The 25,557-nt window shown below is 42.3% G+C and overlaps 2 protein-coding genes across 3 annotated transcripts; one reads left to right on the top strand and one right to left on the bottom strand.

The window, feature by feature from the left end:
- On the top strand, window positions 1-5,552 carry ccn4a (cellular communication network factor 4a). Its single transcript, XM_083680309.1, has 5 exons — window positions 1-148; window positions 2,884-3,175; window positions 3,733-3,987; window positions 4,336-4,529; window positions 4,870-5,552. Exons 1-5 carry the CDS (start codon window positions 101-103, stop codon window positions 5,167-5,169), a joined length of 1,089 nt encoding a protein of 362 aa, XP_083536435.1. The 5' UTR covers window positions 1-100; the 3' UTR covers window positions 5,170-5,552.
- Window positions 5,553-5,701: 149 nt separating this feature from the next.
- On the bottom strand, window positions 5,702-19,482 carry ndrg1a (N-myc downstream regulated 1a). 2 transcript variants are annotated; one of them, XM_083680307.1, is made up of 16 exons: window positions 19,374-19,482; window positions 15,186-15,242; window positions 14,835-14,870; window positions 11,857-11,962; window positions 11,306-11,426; window positions 10,898-10,960; window positions 10,562-10,622; window positions 10,024-10,110; window positions 9,825-9,881; window positions 9,472-9,575; window positions 9,214-9,276; window positions 8,991-9,042; window positions 8,530-8,577; window positions 8,075-8,110; window positions 7,723-7,774; window positions 5,702-7,317 (listed from the first exon to the last, which is right to left on the bottom strand). In XM_083680307.1, exons 2-16 carry the CDS (start codon window positions 15,237-15,239, stop codon window positions 7,061-7,063), a joined length of 1,197 nt encoding a protein of 398 aa, XP_083536433.1. In that variant the 5' UTR covers window positions 15,240-15,242; window positions 19,374-19,482; the 3' UTR covers window positions 5,702-7,060. The 2 variants fall into 2 exon arrangements, with proteins under 2 accessions (XP_083536433.1, XP_083536434.1); XM_083680308.1 differs by lacking the exons at window positions 14,835-14,870; window positions 15,186-15,242; window positions 19,374-19,482 and adding an exon at window positions 13,627-13,736.
- Window positions 19,483-25,557: the final 6,075 nt, after the last annotated feature.

The following is a 25,557-nucleotide window of genomic DNA, read 5'->3' as shown; positions in this document are numbered from 1 at the left end:
AGCTAGAGGAGGAATGCTCGAGACTTATGGAGTGCGGAATATTTTGGTTTTAGCAAGGAATTAATTCTGGGTTCAATGAATTTACAATTCCTAATCAGTGATGAGTTGGCTCCTGATGTGGATTCTTATAGCAGCCGGAATTCAACAGGTGAGGAAAAAGACAGCATCCTTACTTTTATTCACGTGTTTTGACCTGACTTTGCGTATTTTCTTTAAAGCAATGCTGGAAGGGAATTAGATGATTTCTTAAGAATAGTATGTATTTTCCTAAAAAAACTAATAAAAAAAAGACATGCGTTCATAGAGTTCATGCTGTATGCTGTAAATCAAGTCACTTTTTTGGTAGGTTAAAACAGGATGAGGCTACTGATCGAGGAATCAGTAAAAACAAAAGAAAACAAAACATGATATATATTTGATAGGCTTCTTCAGACAGTAGGTCTATCCTGGTTCTATCCTAGCCTCCATCAGACAGCACTGCTGCTGCACTCACCTCGAAAGGAACTGTGATGCTTGCAGTGTGCTGCGTTCAGGGTATTCCCAATTTCCCGGCGTTTAATCGAAGATAATCTCGGTCAGTTGTACTTTACTGCCACCCTGTGGTTGTGTGGAGACAGGTTTTTACAAAAAACGACTGTTGACATATCAAGATGGAGCTGGCGTCATACTTGATTGTTATCATGATGAATTGAGAATTGCTCATCCTCTGCGCTCAACATCCCGCTTGCATTAGCGTCACCTGAGAGTCAGCTACAGGTGTGAGCCACCTGAGAAAATCAATGCATTACTACAGTCTACAGTTTTTTGTAAGCGCTGAATTTCTGTCAATATTCGAATAATGTCACACTGAAATCAACAAAGGTGTTATAAATCTAAATAAAAACAGAATGACATATAATCTCGATGAAATATAACCGGTTGGGATAGTTTGGAGGTTTATTATAACAGTTCGTTTTTCTAAAGGAAGAAACTTCAAAAGGCCTACAGTATGTGAAAAAAGGATTCTGTGGCAAACCCACAGTTCAGTTCACATGTGCTTATGAATAACATCACATTGACAAAACCTTCCGTACAGTATCACTTCGCTAAAAGTAGAACATTAAAGATAAGTGAAGATATCAAGGTCTGATATAATTCATCCTTGTTGACTTCATTAGACCTACTTAAAACACCCACCTCTCCTCTAAGTTAGAGTGACACAGGGTGTGTTGTTATTGTAAAATTGCAGAGCCTGGTGGCAGCAAAGTAAAGCAGACCTCCTGAGGTGTGTGACTCTGTGGAATGCCTATGATTAAACTAATCAATCTGCATTAGCTTCCTACACGGTAGACCCAGGATTATATATTACCATAATTCTATTATGAACTGTAAAAGCAACTGATGGGCTGCCAAGCACACATAAGGTGATTAATGCAGCTTTTTCCCAATTAATTACAGTTTAATTGTGTGTGTGTATGTAACCTGTGCAGATCATGAGCCCCTGACTGTTGTGATATGAAACACGTTGAGGCTAAAATGTAATTAGTGAGGTTGGACGGGGGAATTAGACCTGTGATGAGCTGTGAACGTCCCAGGCAAGACCATTTGGAATAGCACGGTACTTAATGCTGGAAGCAGTGGCTTCTATACTGCAGTTTGGATTTTGACACTGTCCACAGGAATGCAGAGTTGTTCTGGCTTTATTTTCGCCCCCAGAGCTGAGGTAGGGCCAAAGTAGAATAGTGTGTCCACTAAGTAGGCCTAGGACATTAAGAAGATGACCGTGTAAGCTGTTCCTATGGCCGCTTCTGTGTGGAGCACACTGTCCTGAAAACAAGCTGACTAGCCATGCTCTTGTAATGTGGATCCAAGACTAAGAATCATGTTCTAAATATACATTGTGAGCCAGATGACAGGCCAGCTTCCTCTGAAGGGACACACACAGTCAGGGTCCAAGGCCAACCGCTATTTGTTTGGTTGTTAAGTCCTCCCTCGTGGCTTGTTGGGGCAGCACCTCTGTTTATAATTGCTGCAGAGCGTTTCTGTTTTTGATTTTGGCATGAACGTAGGGTGGTTTGTACAGGCTGTATTCATGAGGGAGAAGTGTTGGACACGTTTTATTGGAATCGTTTTCTCACAGCAGCTGTTTAAGCGAGGAGAAATCTATATTTCCAACAAAGCAACTTGATAAAGTGAACTACTGCCAAAAGGTTATGATGACACCAGACCGTGTCATTGATGTAAAGGGATCACATTAGTCTATTTATACTGTAGTCTCTCTCCACACCTACAGTGTAAACAACGTATAGTCTACCATGGGAGTTTAGGATACTTAAAGAGGTACAAGTCGTACAAGCCTCATATTCATGCAGATTAATTTTCTCATGACACCCGTCTGCACATTCAGTCAGTATCGAGCTGATGTTGCCAAATAGGGGATTAAAGCTTTCAGGTCCGTGACCAATTGAGAGGGGGTTACAAAGCATTCTTAGAAATGAAAGGATTAAGGATATTATTAAGGTAATTATTATTTATTTTTTTCCTGGGGTTGAATGGCACTTGGCTGTTATTCTGTTCATACATGGTGAAACTTTCGGTGGATTAGTAATAGTCTTTATGAAGGCACTTTGTGACAGGCAATCCAAGTGGTAAATCCATCTCGTAGTCTAAAATGTGCAATCAAATCATTGCACATTTACAATGAACACATTCTGACTCTATGGGTCGGTATCCCCAGAGAGTCTTAATTGAACATAGTTTTTAGTGAAAGACTCGACTTAATCTGGGTCTTGTAAATCAACACTAATTTTCTACTTGTTAACAGAAGGTCAAATTGTTTGATATTATATGTATTATGTATATGTAAGTGCATCACACAAGCTCCTCTCTCTGTTCCACATACAGACCTACTCCCAGAATTCCATTGTCATGCCGCCCACCCCAGCCACTGTCGAAGCCACAACATTGGAGCCATACAACCGCACGCAGTATTGCACGTGGCCCTGCGAGTGCCCCAAGAGCGCCCCCTCTTGTCCGCTGGGGGTCAGTCTGCTCTTGGATGGCTGTGACTGCTGCAAGGCTTGCGCCATGCAGGTGGGGGAGGTCTGCAACGAGGCAGACAACTGCGACTACCATAAGGGACTGTACTGTGACTACAGCTCAGACAAGCCTAGGTACGAAAAAGGAGTTTGTGCATGTAAGTGTCACTCACCACTCACCGTACCTAACCTCCACAAGGACACAATTGTCAATACGTTACAATCAACTAATACTACACACTAATGCCATATTGTATCTTGCATTAAGCCTACAAAAGTAATGACAAATTAAATGGAAAACATGAATGATTCTCAAGAAGAAGTGATGTGGTCATATTTCTGTAACCCATTATGGTATTTACTAAGAAATTTGATAACAATGTGGTAACAAGGGTACTCTCTGGTACTCTCTGGTACTCTCTGGTACTCACCTCAATAAATTCAGCACCATTGATAACTACCTGGCACTAAGTGGCACATAGTGGTGCTTCAGTCAGTGAATCTAAAAGAAACAGCAAGTGTAATTAATAAGCAATTAAATCAGGTAATAACACTTTTATCCAGTACTTTTTAAGGAAACACCTGCTTAATACCCTTGTTAAGTTTCAATCAGGTGTTCTGGTGGGCGAACCAAAGACTGGGTCGAGAACCAATGACCACTACTGTACGTAACGTATCTCTCTCTGCTATAAGAGTGCTGTCCTTCCTTTGCCAGATATGGTTGGCACAGGCTGTGAGCATGATGGTGTGATCTATCGTAACGGGCAGAGCTTCAGGCCCAGCTGTAAATACCAGTGTTTGTGTGTGAACGGTGCCATCGGCTGCGTGGGGCTGTGCACCGAGTACCAGCCGCCCCGGGTGTGGTGCCAGACCCCGCGGAGGGTTAAGATTCCTGGCCGATGCTGCGAGGAGTGGATCTGCGACGAGCCCAAGAAGGGCCGGAAAACTGCTCCAAGACATGCAGTAGAAGGTAGACCACAGCTGCTCTGTACTGTAGGTCTAGGGATCCGATTTGTATACAGTGCCCTGTGTAAGTGACGGGACAGTGAAGCATTTTTTCTTCTTTCGGCTCTACACTCCAAAAGTTTGGATTTGAAACGCAGGGTGTAATTGTATTAACTCAATGCCAGAAGGTAATTGAAGTGTAATTTGCGAACTGAAAGTGGCCCATTGTTTTCTATTGTGCTGAGTGAATTAGGTCAATCAAATGAAGATTGACCTCAACCCTGATACGGATAGTACTCATGGAATAAAGTTACTGAACACACTATAATGACTACTCCTTTACCATGTGTATTCTCTGTGTGTGCTGGGCTAGCTCCCCCGGCTGAAACCATGAGCTGGCACAAGAACTGTGTGACCCAGACCACTTCGTGGAGTCCCTGTTCTAAGACCTGCGGCCGAGGACTGTCCATGCGCATCTCCAACGCCAACGAGCAGTGTGAGATCGTCAAAGAGTCCCGCCTCTGCAACATACGCCCCTGTGAGGTGGACATCACCAAGCACATCAAGGTAGATCCATACAACGAGGAAACATACACACACTCACACACACACACACACACACACACAAGGAAACATACACACACTCACACACACACACACACACACACACACACACACACACACACACACACACACAGACACAGCAGGTCAAATGTTCATTGTACCCATAGTGTTCACTATACAAGCGTACAAATGTAACTTTGTCTCCTTAGTGATCACATTACAAAATATCAATGAACAGTCATTCTTCTTCATCATTTGACATTCAAACTGACATTTTAATGAAAAGAAACCCAGACCCCCCCCCCCGCCAGTGTAACTTCCCCTTTCCCCTTTCCCCTTTCAGCCTGGGAAGAAGTGTCTGAACATCTACAGAGAGGAGCAGCCTGCCAACTTCACCATCTCCGGCTGTGTGAGTAAGGAGCCCTACCGGCCAAAATACTGCGGCGTCTGCACGGACAATCGCTGCTGCATCCCCTACAAGTCCAAGACCATCGAGGTGGAGTTTCAGTGTCCCAACGGTGCTACGTTCACCTGGCAGGTCATGTGGATCAACGCCTGCTTCTGCAACCTCAGCTGCAAAAGCCCCAACGACATCTTTGCCGAGCTGGAGAGTTACTATGGTTACCCGGAGATCATGAATTGAGAGGTCAATCATCCTCCCAAGGCCCCCCCCCCGGACCGAGACCCGCCCCAATCCACCTTTACCTTTCTTAGTCCAACTCCACGTTAAATGTGATGTTTTTTAAAAGTATTTTTGGTACAAGAGGGATCTTGACTTTCTTATGCCTTTTTCCTATTGGAAAACATTTACATTGAAAATGTATGTACTTAAGAGAGTGTTTGTAAGCATGCTGTCTTTAAAGGAACATTGGAGGATGTGTGCAGTGGAGGATTGATCTGAGAATGGGTGTACTGATCCACAAGCAAACAGATTGTGTGAGATATTTTACGCTTAATTTATTAAAGTGCATCTTGCAAACTATGATTCAAGAAATAGGTAAAAGTATTTTTATATAACAATTTTCATGAAATCTTATACGTGCTCATTGATCCGATGAACTTATGAGCAAGATGGATTGAGATGCTGAAAATGCATGTGCTATATTTCTGTGAGATCCACCTACTGAGTCAATATACTCCATGTATTCAATGAAATTATGACAAAACAAGGAGAGAAAAGATCAAAGTTACAGTTTTTATTTTCATTTTTTAAATAAATAGAGCATTAGGCTGTTGTGCATCTTTACAAAGCTATGGTGGTGTTCTACAAAGCAAGTAAGAGAGGGAGAGGGTGTATACTAGAAGTTCTATGACGAACTCTATACTTTACTCGTGTGGATCTATCAATTTACTCTCCCAAATCCATCACAACAAAGGAGCATTAAGTCAAATGGTATTTTCCCATGGCACATCTTTGTTCCGTTGTGCTTGATTGCATAGAAATCATGATTTACACACACAAAAAAAGAAATATCCAAAAGTACAATTTTGCCTGAAGCCATGGTCTGTTAATAAAGCATACAATGCAAAGCTGATTCAGTTAGTTTCGTGTTGTTTGTATCTGTTTTGTTTGATTAGTGATAAGCGTAGTCTTTTAAAAATGGCTGCTTCCAGAGAGCTGACAGGGCTGAGTAAAACAGATGAACCTTCTGGAACATTGTTAACTCCACAGGTGGAATGTTCCAGAACACTGTTCACTCACGGGAAATGGACAAACATCCTAAAACACAGGAATGTACAGTAGGTGATGATGATACAGTTCAGTTCTGTCCCTTAGTTTCAGAGATGAAAAGCAATTTGAGAAAATTGCAATCTTTTTTTATCCAAGTGCCTCCCTATCCTTTCTCCACATCTACAAATTCCACTTCTACATACAGAACATTTAAATCATACATGGAAAAGAAAGACTTATTGATGAACAATTATACAGTCAGAAAAGAAAAAAAAAAGTCATTTACAGTCAGATATGTTTTTAGAAAGCTGTGTCAATATGATACAAACTACAGACAAAAACAGGACAAGAAGAATGTAGAGAAAAAAAACAATGGTAATGAGAGATTAAAAGATAAAAATGTACAAACTGATGTACTCGCTCACAACCACAGCTTCCTCCGCCATTCTCTGTTATGGTGTCCCTGCGCTGCGTTGCCCCTAACAACTCGACAGTCCCCTGACCAGGGAAATTGGAGGGATCAGTTTCTATAGGAATACATTTTTCCCTCTTAGGAATTTCCCTTACGAATCACAATATGCATCAAGCCATTCCAACCCTTACACACCCCCTCCTCTCTTAACTGTTTGGCATGGAGAACACGTTCTCTAGTTGGGGGGCATCCCAATTGTGTGGTAGGGTTTTGTGAGTCCTGTGTGTATGTGTATATGTGTGTATGTGTGTGTGTGTGTGTGTGTGTGTGTGTGTGTGTGTGTGTGTGTGTGTGTGTGTGTGTGTGGTATATGTTGTATGTGTGGTTAGTGGCAGCGCAGCAGAACCAGGGGCAGGGAGTGGGGGCGGGGGTCAAAGGTTAAGGGGTCATCTAGCAGGACACTTCGGTGGACTTGTGCGCCGCCTGGTCCACGTTGCTGTTGGCTGAGGTGTCCATGGAGTCTGTGTGGGAGCGACCGCGCTGGTTGTCAGCCGTGTGGGAGCGGCTGCGGTTACCCTCGTTGGTGTGGGAGCGGCTGCGGTTACCCTCGTTGGTGTGAGACCGGCTGCGGTTGCCATCGAAGGAGTGGACGCTGGAACCGGACGCTGTGCGAGAGCGGACCAGTCTGGTCATGCTGGCTGAGGGCACTGAGGAGGAGGGGGAGGAGGAGGAGGAGGAGGAGGAGGAGGAGGAGGAGGAGAAAGAAGAGGAGAAGACACAAGGTTAAAGTATCAAGCTTTTTGGTTGTTCATAAACTTATACTCTTGTGAATATCATACTTGGCCAGCATTACACATTTTTAATCGTAAAAATAAGACCAGTAAATGATTTATTTTCAAGACCAAGATACTGAAAAGAACAACAACTCTCTGAATTTTCTCAAAGTTTGAAAAGTAATGCATGTGGTGCTTACATAGCTCTATATGAGTTATGTGCTGTAGTTTGGTTTCCCACACAAACACACCACACACACACACACACACACACACACACACACACACACACACACACACACACACACACACACACGGATTGAGCAGCTGTGTACTTACTGTATCCCATGCCCTGGATGAAGTACTTCAAGGCCTCTGTCAGCTTTCCAGGCTGTTAAGAGAGCAAAGGAGAGTCAGCCCTCTTCTTGGTTTGCCTCTTAATATTAAAGACTTGTTTACCTATCAACTGACCATTTCATGTCCTATCAGTGTCTGTGATAATGAGAGGCCTGGGACAGCTGGCTGGCAGCAGGTGCTTAGCGGGGTATTAAACCTACAGACCATGCCTCGTTACTGACACTAATACTCTTAAGTGGAGCCTTGTATCGCATCCCTTCCTAACGATTATCCCCCCACCCTCACCAAAAACGTGTGTGAACGCTAAGGGAGTCTTAAGAGCTCATCAACACACCTGGTCAACCTGGGGCAGGCCTCCGCAATCTGCCATCTGGAGGGAAAACAGAAAATAGGACATGAGCATTAGCACGATAGCATGTTAGTGCTTGACATTTGTCACCCCTCTTTAATCCTCATTACATACAACAACATCCATTTGCGCAGTTGTCCCTCCCCTCCACCCAACCAGTGTTCCATTAGCCCCCCCCCCAACAGTTAAAAGGCATCAAAACATGCCCATTTCACGCTCAATAGACCCTTTTTTGGTTTTAGTAGTGGGTGTGCATGTCATTAATAAGTAGGTCAGTCAGGGAGGATTGTGACCTGAAGGCTTTGGCAGGCAGTCTCAGTGGTCAGACGCTAGTTAATAAGTCACTCGACAGTGCTGAGCTACTAGAATCTTATCAGCCGCCACCTTTTCCACCAGGGCTATTTATATGTTCTAGAGGGAGATTGTAGGAGGACACTCACCTTGAGCAGTGTGGTCTTTGTTGGGTCCAGTTTAGTGTTGCACTCCACCTGTGGACCCAAATACGGTGTATTAGACAACATAACATTGACCATGAGTTAGGATTACATGCTGATTTGTTGATGCAATGTTGATTTGATTGGGGATGTCTGTTCTATTGTATGTCTACGATATATGTACCGTGGAAGAAAAATAAGGAGCTTGCCAAATTGTAATGACACATAGGGGTGATAATATCATGCTGCTGTTGTTTTTGTGGTATTACATTTTTGTTGTTGTCTAAAACATGTTAAACTGTTAACCTTTGGTTGTCTACTTTAGCTATCTCTTGTTAATGTTTGTGAATTCATGAAAAACACATCAACCATGAAACTTGGGGACAGGAGTGCAAAAGGCAGACCTAGATTACTGTTAATGATTTGTTTATGGCAGTTAGGGTTACAAAGTGTGCACATGAACTTACCACCGCATCAACAGCGGGAGAGCTGTCTCCAACCACCAGAAGAGTAGGGCACCTTAGGGGAGCACAGAAACACAGAATTAGTACACATTTCACACAGTATTTGATATATGACTAGGGCCTTGAGTTTTTCTTGGTCAATTCATTCGCATGGTGAGGAAAAACGATTGGCCCTGCATATGAAATATGAGGTGGTTGAAACACTGTGAGAAAGTGTGGAACTCACTTCAGGGTTCTCATGGTGATGTTTCCTCCAGGGACCGGTCTCTCGATCTCCAGATCCCTCCGGCTGTGGGGGCAAATGATGGGATGTGATTGAAACCCAACCTTAAGAGGGACTTAGCAGGCTCAACTTAACTTAACAGGCTCAAAATAGTGATTCTTGCTAAAGATAAATCAAGCGCACCTTAGGTATTTGTAGGACAACAAATATGTGAACCCAGGTCTTAAGTCTACTATGTCGGGGGTCCAGTGTCTTTTTTACCTGGTATAGGACTTGACAAAGTGTTGCAGGTTGTACTGGTTCATGTCGTTCATTATGTGGTGGCGGTAGGTGGCGATCAGGTCGTGGTTGTTGTGGATTTCCTCCTATGGAGATCGAACATAAACACAAACTCAACTTAATGACCACAGTCATCTGTGGTGCCTCATCCCACACTCAGCTTCCCTCCATGTCAACCGCGGTGGTTCACATGGGCTAACACTGACTTAGTTTGTAACATCTGTGGTGCCACATCCCACACTCAGCTTCCCTCCATGTCAACCGCGGTGGTTCACATGGGCTAACACTGACTTAGTTTGGAACATCTGTGCATCTTGTCCTGTTGGCGTGCTCACCTTCCCAAATAGGTGGCTGATGAGCATGTCGGGCATCGCATGAGCCCAGCCAGTGATCTGGAACAAGATTAAAAGGAAACGTTATATTTTATGCCACTGTACATGAATAAGATTTCAGATGTGCTGTATGAAGGGTCTGGGTGACCATGAGAGTATCAGCTCTGTGATTGTGTATCTCTGGAGGAGGGAGATTGTGTACCTTGTGTGCAGCCCAATCCATCCACCCCTCAGCACAGGGGTTGATGTTGATCAGAACGAGGCCTTCCACCAAAGCTGGGTAGTCCAGCTGAAATAAATAGAAAAAAAAATGAATTGGTTCATGACTTTAAAATATTCTGTTGGTTTCTAATGGTGCATGTGACACCGCATTTCCTGTCTTTATGATTTGCATTCCTGTCTGAAAAGTCAATAAATACCAACATAGCTTCAAACAGGGCTATAAGAAACCTCTACATTTAGTGACAGAGAGGTTCAATTAGGGGTTAAAACAGCTGATGTGTCCAGTCAGCTGTGTGTCAACAGAGTGAGGATCCCCACAGAGCAGAATGTTGGTGTTGAGCCAGTCTAGAACATTCCTTACAGACTTTAGCTCAGCAGGCTAAAGCAATAAGCAGCACTGCACTGCCAAAATCAGCACAGAGTGGGAGCATTAGTCAAGTTTTCTAATCCTGGTTTGATCAAATCTCTTAATTATAAAGCGATTGAAAGGGAGGGAGGAAGGAGGACGTCAAACTCACAGCGAATCTAGCAAGGATGTAGGCGCCAGCTCCATTGGCCAATCCGATCACACTCTTCAGCCTGTGGTTCACAATAAAAGGAAATCTAGTTAATCTACATACAAAAATGTATGAACAGTAGGGTTGGGACCTATTCCATGTTGTATTCACCCAGGGCAAGAGGTGAATTTAAATTCATTTTAATGTGTTGAAAAAGAATCTTATGGAAAACAATAACATAAATTGAATTTCAGATCACTTCTTCTATTGAATCAATAGAAATTTGACCTCAATCCTGATGACCAAATGTTTATTTATTCTCAATTCTTATAAAGTTCTTGTTTGACGGTAACTTACCCAAAGTGCTTGAGGACCAGAGGGAGGGTCTCAGACAGCTGATCCATGGAGGGGTACTCATACCTGGAGAAAGAACAAACAAACGGTTGGGTTATAGTACTTATATAATATACTTATCACTCTTCACAACAACATTGCATCTAATCAATGTCCTTCCCAGTTACTGTTTGCCATCAATAACCCCCTATACTTTCCACTATCTGTTTTTCACAATCATTATCTATCCAATTCAGGTCATGTAAGGAGAAATGGGTCATAGACAGTCATAAACGACAATAAATCAAACATTTCCCAGGAGTGTATTCATTTATCAACTGTGTGTCTACAAGGGTCACAAAAGAGATCTACCAGGGGATAAGAAGACACAGACAGCCTGGCCTACATTCTGTGCTAATTAGGGCGTCTCACCCGGTGGAAAAGGTGTTGGCACCCTCATGCTGCCCGGGTGCGTCGATGTGACACACGGCAAAGTGCTGCATGATCTCCTGCATGTCCTCATGGCTGAAAAGCGTGTCGAAGCAGGTCTTGTCTGGGAAAAAAACACGGAGGTACAGGATCATGTAGGGACAGATCTGAGCCAGTCCTCTTAGATGTCTAACATGGTGAATCATTGTTTACTACACTGTTGCACTTCAGTTTCAAGTTTCAAGCTGACTTAATAAAGTATACAGGGCATTTCATGTTATTTACTGGGCCATACGGTCCCACCGTATTTACTAGCCATTGAATATAAATGATACACTTTGGTTAGGAGCCTGTCTCAACACCAAGGTCACCTTACATTAAAAAAATCAATATATTTATCAATAGAGGTAAATGGGGGAGAAGTGCCCCATTCTCAAACTAAAAACACTCAAGGCATTAATGCAAAGCATCTGGGTCTTTAAGTCTTACTATGAGGGGTGACGTCAGATATATATATAAGCTCTTAAAGAGGTGAATGAAGGGTTGAGGCTTACGGTTGAGGCCAATGTCATGGAAGGTGAGGAGGACAGGTCGCTCCCCTTTGGGCACCCCCTTCATGGTGCAGTGAATCCTGCCATGGGGAGTCTCCACATCCTGCTCCTGGAGATACAGCACAAGACCATGCTCAGCAAAGAACAGTACTACAAAACTCTGCTGAACCACACAAGTGCATCCTACTGTACGCAACAAAAGAACAGTACTGAAGAGCCCGGTATACCACAGCAACAAAAGAACTACGACTAAATACTGTTCTAAATACTGTTCTACTGAGTCAGGAAAAGCTGCCCCTGAAGCACAACACGGTAGAACTACCCAGGGCGTCCCCCGAAAAAAGTCTTTCTAGAGCACTGTTGAACCCCAGCTACAGCCTGCCAGCCATGCTGTAAGCTGTGCTAGATGGAAGTGCCAGGGTTTTCTAAAACCTTGTGAGTCGGTCGAATCAGAGGTTGGTTGAATCAGTGGGTCGAAACTGCATGTTGTGTTTTGCCTTCCGGCACAATATTATAGTTGAACATATCTCTCTAGATGAAACATTAAGAATCAGAAAGTCCCAGAGGATACCAATACATTTATCCAACAGCAATACAGACACTTCTAATCATCCTGTCTTCAACCAAAGCCTGTGCACACAGTTTGAGAATTGATCAAGCAGTCATCAACCTAACTTCCTGTCATTACGCCTCATCCGTCAAACCGTCAAAAGTGTCACTCAATCCAACATGAGATTTCTGTATTCTGTAAACGACTGCTTGCAAATAACCACCAAGCCTCTATCCATCACAGCCATTCTCACAGTTGGAGGTAAGATCCCACGTTCATATCAAATGGACACATCCATGCCTCCACTGGACAGTCCATGAGTAAAGAACTATCGTTTAAATTCACGAGACGCTCCATAAAAAAATTCTATCGACTACTCCATAACAGCTGTAGGAGAGATCTGGTACTCACAGAAATCTCAATCTCAGGTACAACCAGGTCCATGTCAGAATCCTCCAGGACCATGTTTGTTGATTGCTTTTGATTACTCGTCGTGAGTACTGGGTAGTAATGATTAGTAGAACTTGGGAGTTATAGATCCAATTGCCGGTATTATAGCCTGTGCAGCCGCTTAGCCGGGAATTGTCTGAGGGCAGCGTTTTATACCCCTGCTTCACACTACTCTGCATAAGCCCTTGCCTCCCATGGTGCATTGCCCGGTGGACAAAACAAGCTAATTCTAGCTGAAGCGATCCCTAAATTGGATCAGCCAATGTCAGACAGTGGAGCACTAGACATTTAGAGTGAAGAGTAAGCAAGCACTCATGTGACCAATGGTTATAACGCAAGAACATTGACTGACCTTTGTTTATCCTTAAGGAACTGTATCACAACCTGGCAACACACTATATGAAGCAGTCAGAAATCATATTTGTGACTGCTTATATAAAACCAAAAGTTTGCACTAACGCTATTTGTCAGAAATGAGCCAACAATATGTGTGTATATGGGGAGATCATCTTCAGACGACTATGAAAATAAATGAAGAAGAAACTTGGTGTCGCAGACCCCATGGACCAAACCCCTCATAATAATACAGATAGATAGATCCATGCTTTCGACAGGTGGAGACCAAGGGAGGTGAAGTAGAGGACTAGCTATCTGGAGCAGTCAAGACAGTGACTGAGCAGAAACTAGTTCAAACAGACAGGGATCCACTCCTGGATGGCGGCAGCCTTCCAAAAACGTTCCCATAATCTATTTACGTGACCTGGGGTAAACACCTGACGCCTCCCCTCGTGGCGGACGCCTGTTTGATGCACATGTCGTCTCCCCGGGAGAGGTAATCCCGTTGAGACAGACGAGGCCTACGCGTGTGGAGCGTCTGAGGAGCCGGAGCCAGATGGCGGAGGTGCTCCTCCGCTACCTACGTCACCGGTGCTCTAAGACACAAAGCGATATTAAACACTTGCCCTGGAAGCCTAACGGACTAATCTTGGTGTGATCGTAACCACGAGATACAAAAGCTGGCGAATCCCTCATTTGACACAACTGACAAAATGACCAACTTTAACGTCAATGTCAGAGAGCTGCCACTGACTTCCACACCGTTATGGATATTACAGTCTGAATCAAATCCTCAGGGTTTTTTTTTATCAAATGTGTATTTCATTTGTTCATTTTCAAAACCAAACCTCTTGTTAATTAAAGTTAGGTATGGAAGCATTCTTATATTTATACGTAATATATTATTATGTATGTCTATTCTTTGGCAATGGTCTGCCTGTGGTGTTGTCCAAGGTCTTGGAAACAGGTGGTAGAACCCATACATGCTTGATGCATGTGAACTCAACACACACACACACACACACACACACACACGCACACACACACACACACACACACACACACACACACACGTGCGGATTGAACAGCATGACAGAGCTGTAGAGGCATGAGTGTGTTTAGAGGTTTGCTTGGATTGTATATATACTAAAGACAACATTTTCCTCTTCAGATTATATACAGACAGGCTTATGGGTAACCGTAGGAGGGTAGTCATGTGACTTGGTCCAAGACACCTAAGAGCTCTACATGTGTGAGAACCTTTCATCAGGAACACAGCAAAGGTGCAGCATGTCCTGTATGCTATATATGTATATACATAGTTCTTATTACACAAATACCACAAGGTGGTGCTAAATATTACTACAATTATATATATTTTTTTTTACATATTTTTTTTTTTTATATATATATATATAAAAATATGAATTTTTGTAATCCTTGGGGACATACTGTTTACAATATTATGCATAATAGCATGGTCCACATACTAAAACTCCAATTATAGTGAATACACTTACAGTGAAGAACTGCTTATCTTGATCAAATCATTCTGCACAGATGTCATCACTAAAGTGCACTGTGTCTCGTATTGCTGTGGAGAGTCTTAGAATGTCTAAGTGAACCTTAATGTCAGGATACATACCTTTATCACTAGTTGCTGTACAGCCTCTCTCAAGCCCTAGAGGATAAACATACAGAACAGTAAAACCATTGCAATTAAGGTTGTGTAAACTAATGCAATTAAGAGTGCAGTAGTTTAATATCCCAAGAACCTTATTCTGTTGTAAAATTCATCCATAGTCAATAAGACCATATACACATGACTGTAACTGAATTAGAAGACAATTCATAATTTGGCTCTGGTGCTCATTTGTGGTATCATCAAAAACAAAATCTTCAATCACATTTTGCACAGAGTAACAATATCATTTAATAAGTCACACATATCAAAATTATTATAAGTGCGTAGAAATTGAACTAAATTGTCACTTACCGGCAGTTCCCTGTCCACAAGGAGGGGTTTGGAGGCAACCTGGATATCATCCATTTTCTTGAGTTGGAGAAGCATAGGGGGCAGAAAGAGACTTTCTGTTATTTTGATACTGTTGGTACACACCAATTGGTTCAACCAGTGGCGGTGCATTAATCCATTGCTCCCGTGTTTCTGGAAGCTTTCAATAAGAGGAAGTGTCATGTTACACACTAGTGGAGGGATATTTCTGCCTTGTTTTTCGATGCATTTCTACTTGATTTCATATTCTACTTTTAGTAAATGACAACCAGGACAAATGCACTTCTGTACAACTTCAACTGATACTCTCTCTGTTTCTACCGATTACAACAGGTATGTTATCATTTGACGACCGCTTCCTATTTCTAAAACTGCTTTTGGAGGGAAACAAATCTCGCCAGCCTTTTCATAAACCCAGTTTGGCACAAAGGCCTGTTTTTTAGACGAAGAGATTATAGACGTCTAGAACATAAAAGAGTTTGCTGTCCTCAAACTGAGTTCACACGTACAGGCGCACCAAAGACCAGAGACTGTTCATGCTCTGACACGCCAACATCACGACGCAGGACATGCCTTTAAGCATTCCACCGCAACACAAACAGAGACAAAAGGTGCAACATGTTACGAACTTTTTTGGCAAATAATCAGACACGCTGTAGGCCTACACTGTCTAAGTTGTGTTGACAACACTAGATTTTGAGAGTTGTTGTGATATGCAAAAAGTCTTGTATAGAGGAACCATGAAGTCAAAGGTTTTCTTGCTTGCTTTAAAGCCAAGCAATCTTTCACATGCATTCTACTTTATTACCCAAATACAGTTGGTTGCACCTGCTAATCAGGTTTTCTAAAAAAAAAGAAAAATTAACTGAACTCTAATGCAGGTCTCTTCAGCTGCCTGCTATTTTGACAGAGAGGGGGAAATCAAATCAAGCTATGGATCATGATGCCATTTTGAAGGAATGCTGCTGTGCATGCAAATTAAATCAGATCATCAACAGGCCCTTTGTCCAGACCCGAGGTTTCTAAAGGGCAGGAGTCAGGCTCTTCCTCTGTGGTGGGCTTGGCCAGAACACACAGAAAGCCACTGACACGACAGCTTCCATGGCTCCCTTCACTCCCGAACACCCTGTTTTTTCCTCTCCCTCTCTCAGTCTCTCTGTGTCTCTCTCTCTCTCTCTCTCTCTCTCTGTCTCTCTCTCTCTCTGTCTCTCTCTCTCTCTCTCTCTCTCTCTCTCTCTCTCTCTCTCTCTCTCTCTCTGTCTCTCTCTCTGTCTCTCTGTCTCTCTCTCTCTCTCTCTCTCTCTCTTCAACTTCAGTACTCTGTGCCCCGGCAGGGGAATCTTTCAAAGGAAGTGATTCATTTAGGACACATGTAGAGTTGTTGGGCATCTGGCCAGGTGTCAGCGTTGTTTCCAGCAGTCTTCGGACTTGAGAACAGAACAGAGGCTTGACTGAGCCTGCCAGTCCCCACAATAGCACAGAGGAAGAGGAGTATCAAACAACACATTCATTTTTCTTCCGTGGCCCAAAAACATGGGCCTTTGTTGAGGTCTGTATCAGCCCCCGCTGAAATTCCAACATCCAACCATGTGAGGGAAGTTATGCAACTATGAATTTCAAGATTTGGGAAGTAACTCAAAAAATAAACATAAGAAGTGTTTATTTTATTGATAGAGGCCCTGTTAATCCTATAAGAGACACGGCCAAATCAACCAGTCCCCGTTCAAAGTAGTTTGCAGACAGTGAGCAGGCGGTCTCCGGCCTGGAGGATGCCCTTCAGACCGCCCGTTAAGCTGGTCTTCTACCTGGCACAATACAGCAAACAACCCTGTCAGAGCTCCAAATGGGACACCTCATGAGAACAGCACATGCTCTGCTGAGGACTTCTGACCTGACGGCTTCCTAACCACGTCCACCGCTGGAGAAGAAAAGAAAACTGTGTAGTCTACACACCCTAACAGTCATGAGCATGATTCACAGGGGGAAAGAGCTGCAATACTGCACACAGGTCAAAACTTCTTCAAGCAATGAGTGGTGCCAGTACACGATTTAGGATTAATCTGTAAATGCTACAATGGCTTGAGCTCTGTATCTTCAGGTAGAGATACTCAATTTTGCTCTCCCTGAATTTACAGATGCCATTGTTAGATTGGTATTAACTACAGTGTACAGGAGTGTAATAATCCATCTCTAATCTGTCTATTTCACTCTGGTTTAACAGATGGGTTTGTTGTTGGTTACTCTCCAGGTGGGTACACTATCACTATGCCAGTCATCAATGCCACAGATACAGATGTGGGGTGGCCAGCAGATTAGTACCTATAAGCATATGTTGTCTTTATCTACGTATGCATGTATTTAAATCTTTCTCCAGACTTGTCTCACTGAGATTACAGGTCTTTCGTAAAAAGAGACATGGTCCCAGGAGCTGTAGTCAACCATTACACTTTTTTTTTGTTTTTGTTTTTTTTAAGAATACAACAGACAATTTATTTAAATAACCTGCAGAAGTGAGACTGTGTTACACAATCAAAAACAGGAAGTATTAGAAGTTGGAAGGAGAAAGAAGTTGGCCAACTTTGGGGAAAGAGAGACCAATTCAAGGAACAATCAAAATGCAACTCTCTTTAGCTGAGTAAACCAGAACTTGGCAATTAATCTAAATTACGAAACTGCATCTCTCACTCCACTCCGAGGCCATGTGTTTGTTGAAAAATACCATATGTACTGATTAGATCTGGGATGCAAGTTTCCCTTTAAGAGAGCTAGAATTAAGGCCACCCTCCCTCTCCCTTTATATAGGTTGAATCCAGAAACCCAGGCATCTGTATACACAATGATTGCTTCCCTAATCTTTCGGAACTCATTTAATCTGTCAAATCCCTAGTTCTAAAATATCAGCAGCAAGCTGCTAAACTAAGCTCCCACAGACCTACATTTTGAGATTGTAAAATATATCCAAATGTAGGAGCACCACGAGACAAGGCCCACAGTAGGGGGGTCTCCAGTGGTCTGCGTGTTCCATGACCACAACAACATGGATATTGGCAGTCAGCCACTGGGGTGGGTGGAACCCATTGCAATGTGAGGAGATAATTTGTGATGAAGCCTAATGCTTACAGCAACTGGAAAATGAGGATAGCACAATTTTTTTTTTGCCTGACTGTGGGCGCCGATCTATATCACGAATATCTACCTTAACTGCCATCATTATTAAGCAAAGCTTGTTTACACAGCAGAGCAAATAAAGTCAATTATTTCGAAAAGTCAAAAACAAAACAACTGGAAGTTACAGAATTGTGCAGGTCCTTGTGGAATGTATCACTGGCATTTCCAATGTTCTTATGATAACATAAACTAATCCCATGGATGACATACCAGGAAAAATGTATCTACATGCACAAACAGGTCAGAACGGACTGACATTACACATTCTACCTGTAAACACTTGTCAAATAGCACAATATTACTTTTAGTCAAAAACAACTCTAAACTATTTTTCTGAAATAACTATACTTCTGAAAATATCCCTCCTATATTTACATATTGCCCATGCTGCAGCCTCCCAAATTTCTATAAACGACAATTCCAGGACTTTTATCCTGAAATATAACACTGCTTGAAATAGCCCTTACACGTCCCTATAATTGATTGTAAACACAGGACACAATAAGCGGCCTACTGGCTGTACATCCCGTAAAGCCTGATGCACAATAATGCTTTGTTCAAAACATAAACAAAAACTTCCTGTTCAGCTTTGTGGCGCTCTTGGCACGTGCAAAGGCATGCTGGTTGTTACTCTGTTGTTGCAACAGTATTACCCTCAGTGTTAGATTCAGATGCAGCAAAGTAGTCTCTGGCGCTAAGAACCTGGAACATCCCTGACGTTTGTAAGACTGACTGTAATTTCAGAAGAATGTAATGTGATCCAACCATGTAAATATCTGATCAAATTTCGAATTTAAAAAGCATGCTTTCCCTTAAAACTAATATAAAGCATATAGGTGTGGTATGCACTACACAATTAAGAGGACTTGGTTTATCCAACACACTTGAAGAAAAAAAAAAATGCATTCGTAATTACATTTAATAATACATTTAACTAAACTAAATTGCTTACATTATGATAAATAATATATTATTTTATTGGCACAATATGAAATCACTTACCTGTAGAGTTTGATTGTCCCCTGGATTGCCCACAAAAAGTCCTTAATACTTTGTAAATAGTCTAAATCGTCTCTGTGGAATTTATTCTGAGTAAGAAAGGTTTCCTTATTTACTACGTGCAGTTACATGCGGATGTATCAGGGAATTTTATAAAGCCTTCAGGGCGTGCAGCCCTGCCCACTTTGCTTTCTGCTCTCGCTATTGGGCAATATCTCTGCATTTGGTAATTCTGTTACACTATTTCCAGCGGTTGCATGAGGGAGCTGATGATAGCGAACGCTGCATGAAATCATAGTGGTAGAAGTGCAGTGCGTAGGCAACATATTCACTTCTAACTAACTCAGTGTATATCTAGTCTGGACTGAAAAAGACCACTAAATGCACATTTTGAAATGACACATTTTGCAAGCATTTTGCATCAGTGGTGAACACATCTAAAGATGGATCATTTTTGAGAACATGTCAAATTCTAAGGGTCTGTTTTTCATGGTTAGGTGATAATTACACGGATATTACAAGAGTTCATTTTCACTAGACAGTGGCTGGGTGTGTACTGGAATCTTGGCATCTCAGTAGTATTTATATGAGTCCATGCCAAACATTTTCATCTGGCATTGGAGCTTAGGAAGGGAGGTCATGGAGGTATTTGTGCACTCCCTCTAGGAAACTGCCAAAAGTGCAAACTTCTTTAAGCAACAGTTGACATCAGGCGTGGAGGAGGAAGGAGGAATGCTGCCAGGCCTACAACCTTGGTTTAAATCCCCCAGAAAGATAACTCTGTACAAAGGGAAGTCGCTCCCCTCCCATCCCATTTCAGCATATTACATGCTACTACTTTATTGCATTGTTATAGCATGGAGTTGAGTGGTTGTTATTATTACACAAGTAGAAAAGACACTGATCCATCATCAAGGCATTTTGCTGTGCAACAACGTGTTAATTAAACGTTTTCCGAGGTTAATTACAACATTGTACTACACAGGTAGAGAGCGACTTGATTTAAAGTGTAACTCGGTTATTCCTACAACACTTAGACGGACGGCAGCAATGTTGTGCTTCTGTCAGTAACCTATTGGGATAAGTGTGTGTGTGTGAGGTCTCTGTGGCTATACAATGCCTCCACTGTGGGTTGAAATGAGAGGCAATAAGAACACATCTACAATGGGAGCATTGGGCGAAAAAATAACCAGTATGCTAATCTTTACTCAGTCACTAACTACACCACAAACTGAATAACGGCTGTCACAGATGAAGATGGATCCATTACGAGAGGGTGGTTTGTCTGTACACATTCAAATCAAAATTAAAAAAAACAGAAAACATTCTTCTCATTTGTGTATTACATGGATATGCAGTCTTGGAGAAGCAGATGCACCATAAAGTACACGCTACAAACATCATTTAAATAACAATCATTTCCAAAATATTTCACGGTTGACACAGTATAGGACGTGAGTGGTTTAGTAATGAGAGCTTTAGGGTTCTGTATCTGGGTCAAAGAGTGTCTCAACACTTGATAAGACTTCTGGACTTTCACCTGCCTGATTACAGTGTTTGTCAGGGCAGCAGTCAGAAATGCCTCTCCCAGCAATTGCTCTAGAGCCCGCTCAGAATAGGTTCCTCAAGTATGGACTTGCCCTCCTAACACCCATATATTGTCTGGCTGGTGGTGTACATGCACCAGGTCAGGTACGTGCACGGGGGAGGGGGGGGGGGGGCGAAAGGGGACAAAAACCCTGCCCCTTTGCCCTGCCACTCACAAAGTGCCCATTATTATTATGTATTATGCTAAATGTTTTTACATTATTATTCATTTATATGCTTATACCCCTGCTATATTTATTTGAGAGCATCCTCTTCATGTTTGAGGCTTTTCTGAAATAACATTATTATTATCGACTTGCATACAGCAAGTTAATCATCATCATCATCATCATCATCATCTTCATTACCATCCAAATGCTCTTGTTTCCCTGGTTAATGTGTCATATTCTCCCTTCAGGGTCACATAGTCTTAGTCTGTTTGATCTGTGTGCCTGTTAAACACACACTTTGAGTTCATGACCACAAGGCACTGCTGTTCACTGCAAATACAGTAGGAGCCCCCTTTTTCCTGCCTCAGCTCTTTCACGGTGAGATCAAACGTCTGCGGTTGGTTGAGGCTGTTGGATGTGTAAGAGATGAACAGTGAACCGTCCTCCCCTCAGGCCACGCAGTGAAAGGAGGTAGAGTAGAGGAACTAAGCATGGATCTCAGTAGCATTAGTCATCTTACTGTACGTGACCGAGTGTGTGTGTGTAGAGAGGATTGCTCTGTGCTGTGACGTCCCTCTGCAGGTGTGCGTTGTAGAATGTTCTGTAAAAATGGGATGAGGATGATGATGATGATTATTATGATGATGATGATGATTATGATTATGATGATTAAGATAATTCCGAGTTGCATATTATACATCTTTGTAAAAGTGTAAAAAAAAAAATGTCTATGGGCTTTACAATAGTTTAAGGAAGATCAGTTCATTGTAACTGTTTTTAATGTCTTGATTTTTCAATGAGACACCTTAGTACACATCCCTCCCAACCATAATCGTGCACTCATCTGAATATCAGTTTTGGCTGGATGGAACCAACCAGCACAGCTTGTGAATGATGCAAAAGGGTTGTAACAATAGTGAGTCAGAGACTTGTGAGTCAGAGACTTGTGAGTCAGAGACTTGTGACAATGGATTACGTGGTAAACACTTGTCTGGTAATGTTAAGGCGTGCCACTTTCAGGGCTTGTGTCACCTGAATATCGGTTTTGGCTGGATTAAGCCAACCAGCAGCATTCAGGTTGTGAATGATGCAAAAGCTCTCGTGAGTCAGAGACTTGTGACATGATAGTTACTATGGATTATGTGGTAAAAGCTTGTCTGGCTGTAAGACTGGCGGCAACCTGGCATATGGACTGTCAAAGAAATCATTGGATCTGATTGCTTTAACCCAGTGTTGCCAGGCAACATTTTACACCCTATATTATACCCCTTTATACTGTCACAAATTGGGAAAGCAGACAGTGGCGGTGGTTATGAACAACCCTGCCAAGATGTCATGTCATTCTAAGAAAGCTTACAAAAGTGTGTTTCCTAAGTCTGCTTTCAGACATTTTTTCCAGATCCTACTAATCACCCCAAACAACCACAAGCAGGTACCCAAAACAACGGCAAACAACCACAAACAGGTACCCAAATGTACCCAAAAGTACCCCAAGCAACACAAAACAACCACAATCAGGTACTCCAAAATACCCAAAGGTACCCCAAACAACCACAAAATGGTACCCAGAAGTATTCCAAACAACCACAAACAGGTACCCACAAGTACTCAAAAGTACCCCAAACAATCCCAAACAGGTACCCTAAAAGTACCCAAAACAACCCCAAACAATCCCAAACAGGTACCCTAAAAGTACCAAAAACAACCCCAAACAGGTACCCAAATGTACCTAAAAGACACACAGACTGTTAGCCAATACAAAACCACCTAAATGATCAGTTCAGCTTCATGTTTCATGCTACCAAATGTTCATGCATTCAGTCAATTCAGGAGCTGAGATTTCAATTTGAAAACTGAAAAGGTTTTTACATGAAAAGCTTCCTATAGTCAATCTATTGAACAACCAAGGAGAATGGATGCTCTATTCAATTCAAAATATTGAATTGCAATTTCAATTTACTTTCTGAATTGACAGAATCTAAACTGAACTGACTTTTTGATATGACAATGATAGAACAGAGCATTATGTAGTACAAGTTTTACTATGCTAATAAATATGCACACAGACATGACATCAGATATGACATATGCTGGATCTTCAAATCAAGTAGCTCTATTTAAGATGACGGCACAGCATAATCATATTATTGTCATGCCAAAAAGTATTTTTACGTCTCCTGTGACTTAACTGAAGGAAATTGCCTCCATATCAAGTTCCTGCTAAAGGAGCCTAGAAAGTTGCCAATGACAAAACGCTGTTGTACTATCTCTGTGGTCTCTCAGCAGTTAGGATGAGCAATAAGATACGGGTGTATCAGGTCTTCCCAGATGTAGGTCGTGAGGGAGGATGAGTGAATTGTCTGATGAATGATATGGAGCAGAAATGGAAAAGTGTGGCCAAAACCATGTTGTTTTGACAACGGCCAGATGTTTGGATAACCGATTAGCATCAAGACACGCTCTGGGAGAACCCACTGACTCTATTCAATGATGCTGTGTCTTAGCCGAGTGGAATTATGTTGTATGCCAAATGTAATAGACACTGTAAATGGTGGTCTATGTAGTGTCAGGAAATAACCATAGTAGCCTAGAATACACAATGTGTTGTCAAACATCTCAAATGATTACTTTTGAGATCATCTTACTGTTGGTTATACAACACATCCTCATCGTTGCTCTAAAGCCAAATCTAAAGCTTTGTGGGCAAACATTATCAGTGAGTATAACTTGTTATTTTGGTGTGAACAGGGTATGCCAATGACGGTATGGGCAATGGCTTTAACTAAGACTGATAAGAAGATGTAATAACAAATAAGATGATGTAATAACAAATAAGAAGATGTAATAACAATGATAAGGCTATTGCCCTCTTTTCGTTTAATGTTTATGCTTGTGAGTTACTGAGTGACCAGCCACCCCAGGTTATATCTAAAGGTTTATGACTGCAGGATCATTTAGTAGACCTTTCAGGACAATGTTTGTTTGGTGTAGGGATGGATGTCAAAGATCAAACTAACACGACCCAATCTACCGACAAACATACACTCACTGAGCACTTTATGAGGAACACCTTCTCATGGTGGAGGTGATGTAATGGTGTGGGCAATGTTTTCTTGGCATACTTTGGGCCCGTTAATACCAATCAGTCATCGCTTGAATGCCACGGCCTATTTGAGTGTTGTTGCTGACCATGTGCATCCCTTGATGGCCACAATTTATCCATCTTCTAATGGCTACTTCCGGCATGACAATCACAAAGCAAAAGTCGTCTCAAACTGGCTTCATGAACATGACAATGAGTTCAGTGTTCTTCAGTGGCCTTCCCAGTCACCAGATCTAAATTCAATAGAACACCTTTGGGATGTGGTAGAACGGGAGATTCACAGCTTGAAAGTGCACCTGAAAAATCTGCAGGAATTGCGTGATGCAATCATGTCATCATGGACCAGAATCTCAAAGGAATGTTTCCAACATCTTGTGGAATCAATGCCACAAAGAATTGAGGCTGTTTTGAGAGCAAAGGGAGGCCCTACCCAGTATTAGTATAGTGTTCCTAATAAAGTGTTCCGTGAGTGTATATTTAGCTAGCTAGCCAAATTCCCCTAGCTAGTTAATCATGCAACTGTGTAAGTTCCTCTGACCTGTGACCCAACGCCCCCTGTCGGTTTGGCCATTTATTTTTCTCCAAACGTTTGTAACTAAAAATGGCTTGAAGTCCATGGAAAGTGAGTGTTATCTTTGGTGTGGGCTGCTTCTGCAATAGTGTGCCTATAGGCATTAGGCAAGGTGTGAATTAATGTCCAGGAGGTGTAGGACTGTCTCAATTAGCCCTAACCCTATAGGGAGAATCAAATGTCAAATAAAAATCCTGAGGAGTTGAGCTTGTGTGAATGACCCCTATGCATGACAAGTGAAGAGTGGGGCAATGAGTACCTAGTGGAGGAGCTTGGTAAATAAACACCAGGCTATGGCAAGAATAATCCTCTGAGGCCAGAGAGTTCAGAGAGTTTTCATGGTTTTGTCATAACGCTCATATCATTATCAGCAACAACCTATCAGCCTAATTTGTCTCAGGAGATTAACACCGCAACATCATGATGTTATTTTTCTCACAGTGGAGACCGAAGCACACTGACCTGGCAGGAGTACGGCATTCCTGCACCGAGCCATCGCTCAGGCAGACAAGACTGTGACTCTCCCAACCACTGAGCTGGAGCAACCTTCTGACTAGACCTGGTTTTCTTCTCCTTTACAAAAAAACATGATCAGTATAGGATCTTGTGATCTAGTCGGGACGGCAAGACTGCTTTTCTCAAAACAGAGAGTGCCAAAGAACGGGTGATCATTCATCATTTCATTATACTGGACATGTTGGGATTCCAACAGAGCTGTTTGGTAACATTACCCTGAAAAACAAGACACCTGAGAGT

Source organism: Argentina silus, assembly GCF_951799395.1.
Source record: "Argentina silus genome assembly, chromosome: 11".
Lineage (NCBI taxonomy): Eukaryota > Metazoa > Chordata > Actinopteri > Argentiniformes > Argentinidae > Argentina > Argentina silus.
This window is presented reverse-complemented; position numbering and strand designations above follow the sequence as displayed.

Excerpts from the sequence above, each read along its gene's own strand:
- ccn4a (XM_083680309.1), top strand. The coding sequence starts at position 101 with ATGAGTTGGCTCCTGATGTGGATTCTTATAGCAGCCGGAATTCAACAG. Across the intron at positions 3,176-3,732 it reads CGAAAAAGGAGTTTGTGCAT|ATATGGTTGGCACAGGCTGT; the intron begins GTAAGTGTCACT and ends TTCCTTTGCCAG. Across the intron at positions 4,530-4,869 it reads ACATCACCAAGCACATCAAG|CCTGGGAAGAAGTGTCTGAA; the intron begins GTAGATCCATAC and ends TTCCCCTTTCAG.
- ndrg1a (XM_083680307.1), bottom strand. The coding sequence starts at position 15,239 with ATGGATGATATCCAGGTTGCCTCCAAACCCCTCCTTGTGGACAGGGAA. Across the intron at positions 7,775-8,074 it reads GCCTGCCCCAGGTTGACCAG|CCTGGAAAGCTGACAGAGGC; the intron begins GTGTGTTGATGA and ends CTCTCTTAACAG. Across the intron at positions 7,318-7,722 it reads CATCCAGGGCATGGGATACA|TGCCCTCAGCCAGCATGACC; the intron begins GTAAGTACACAG and ends CCTCCTCCTCAG.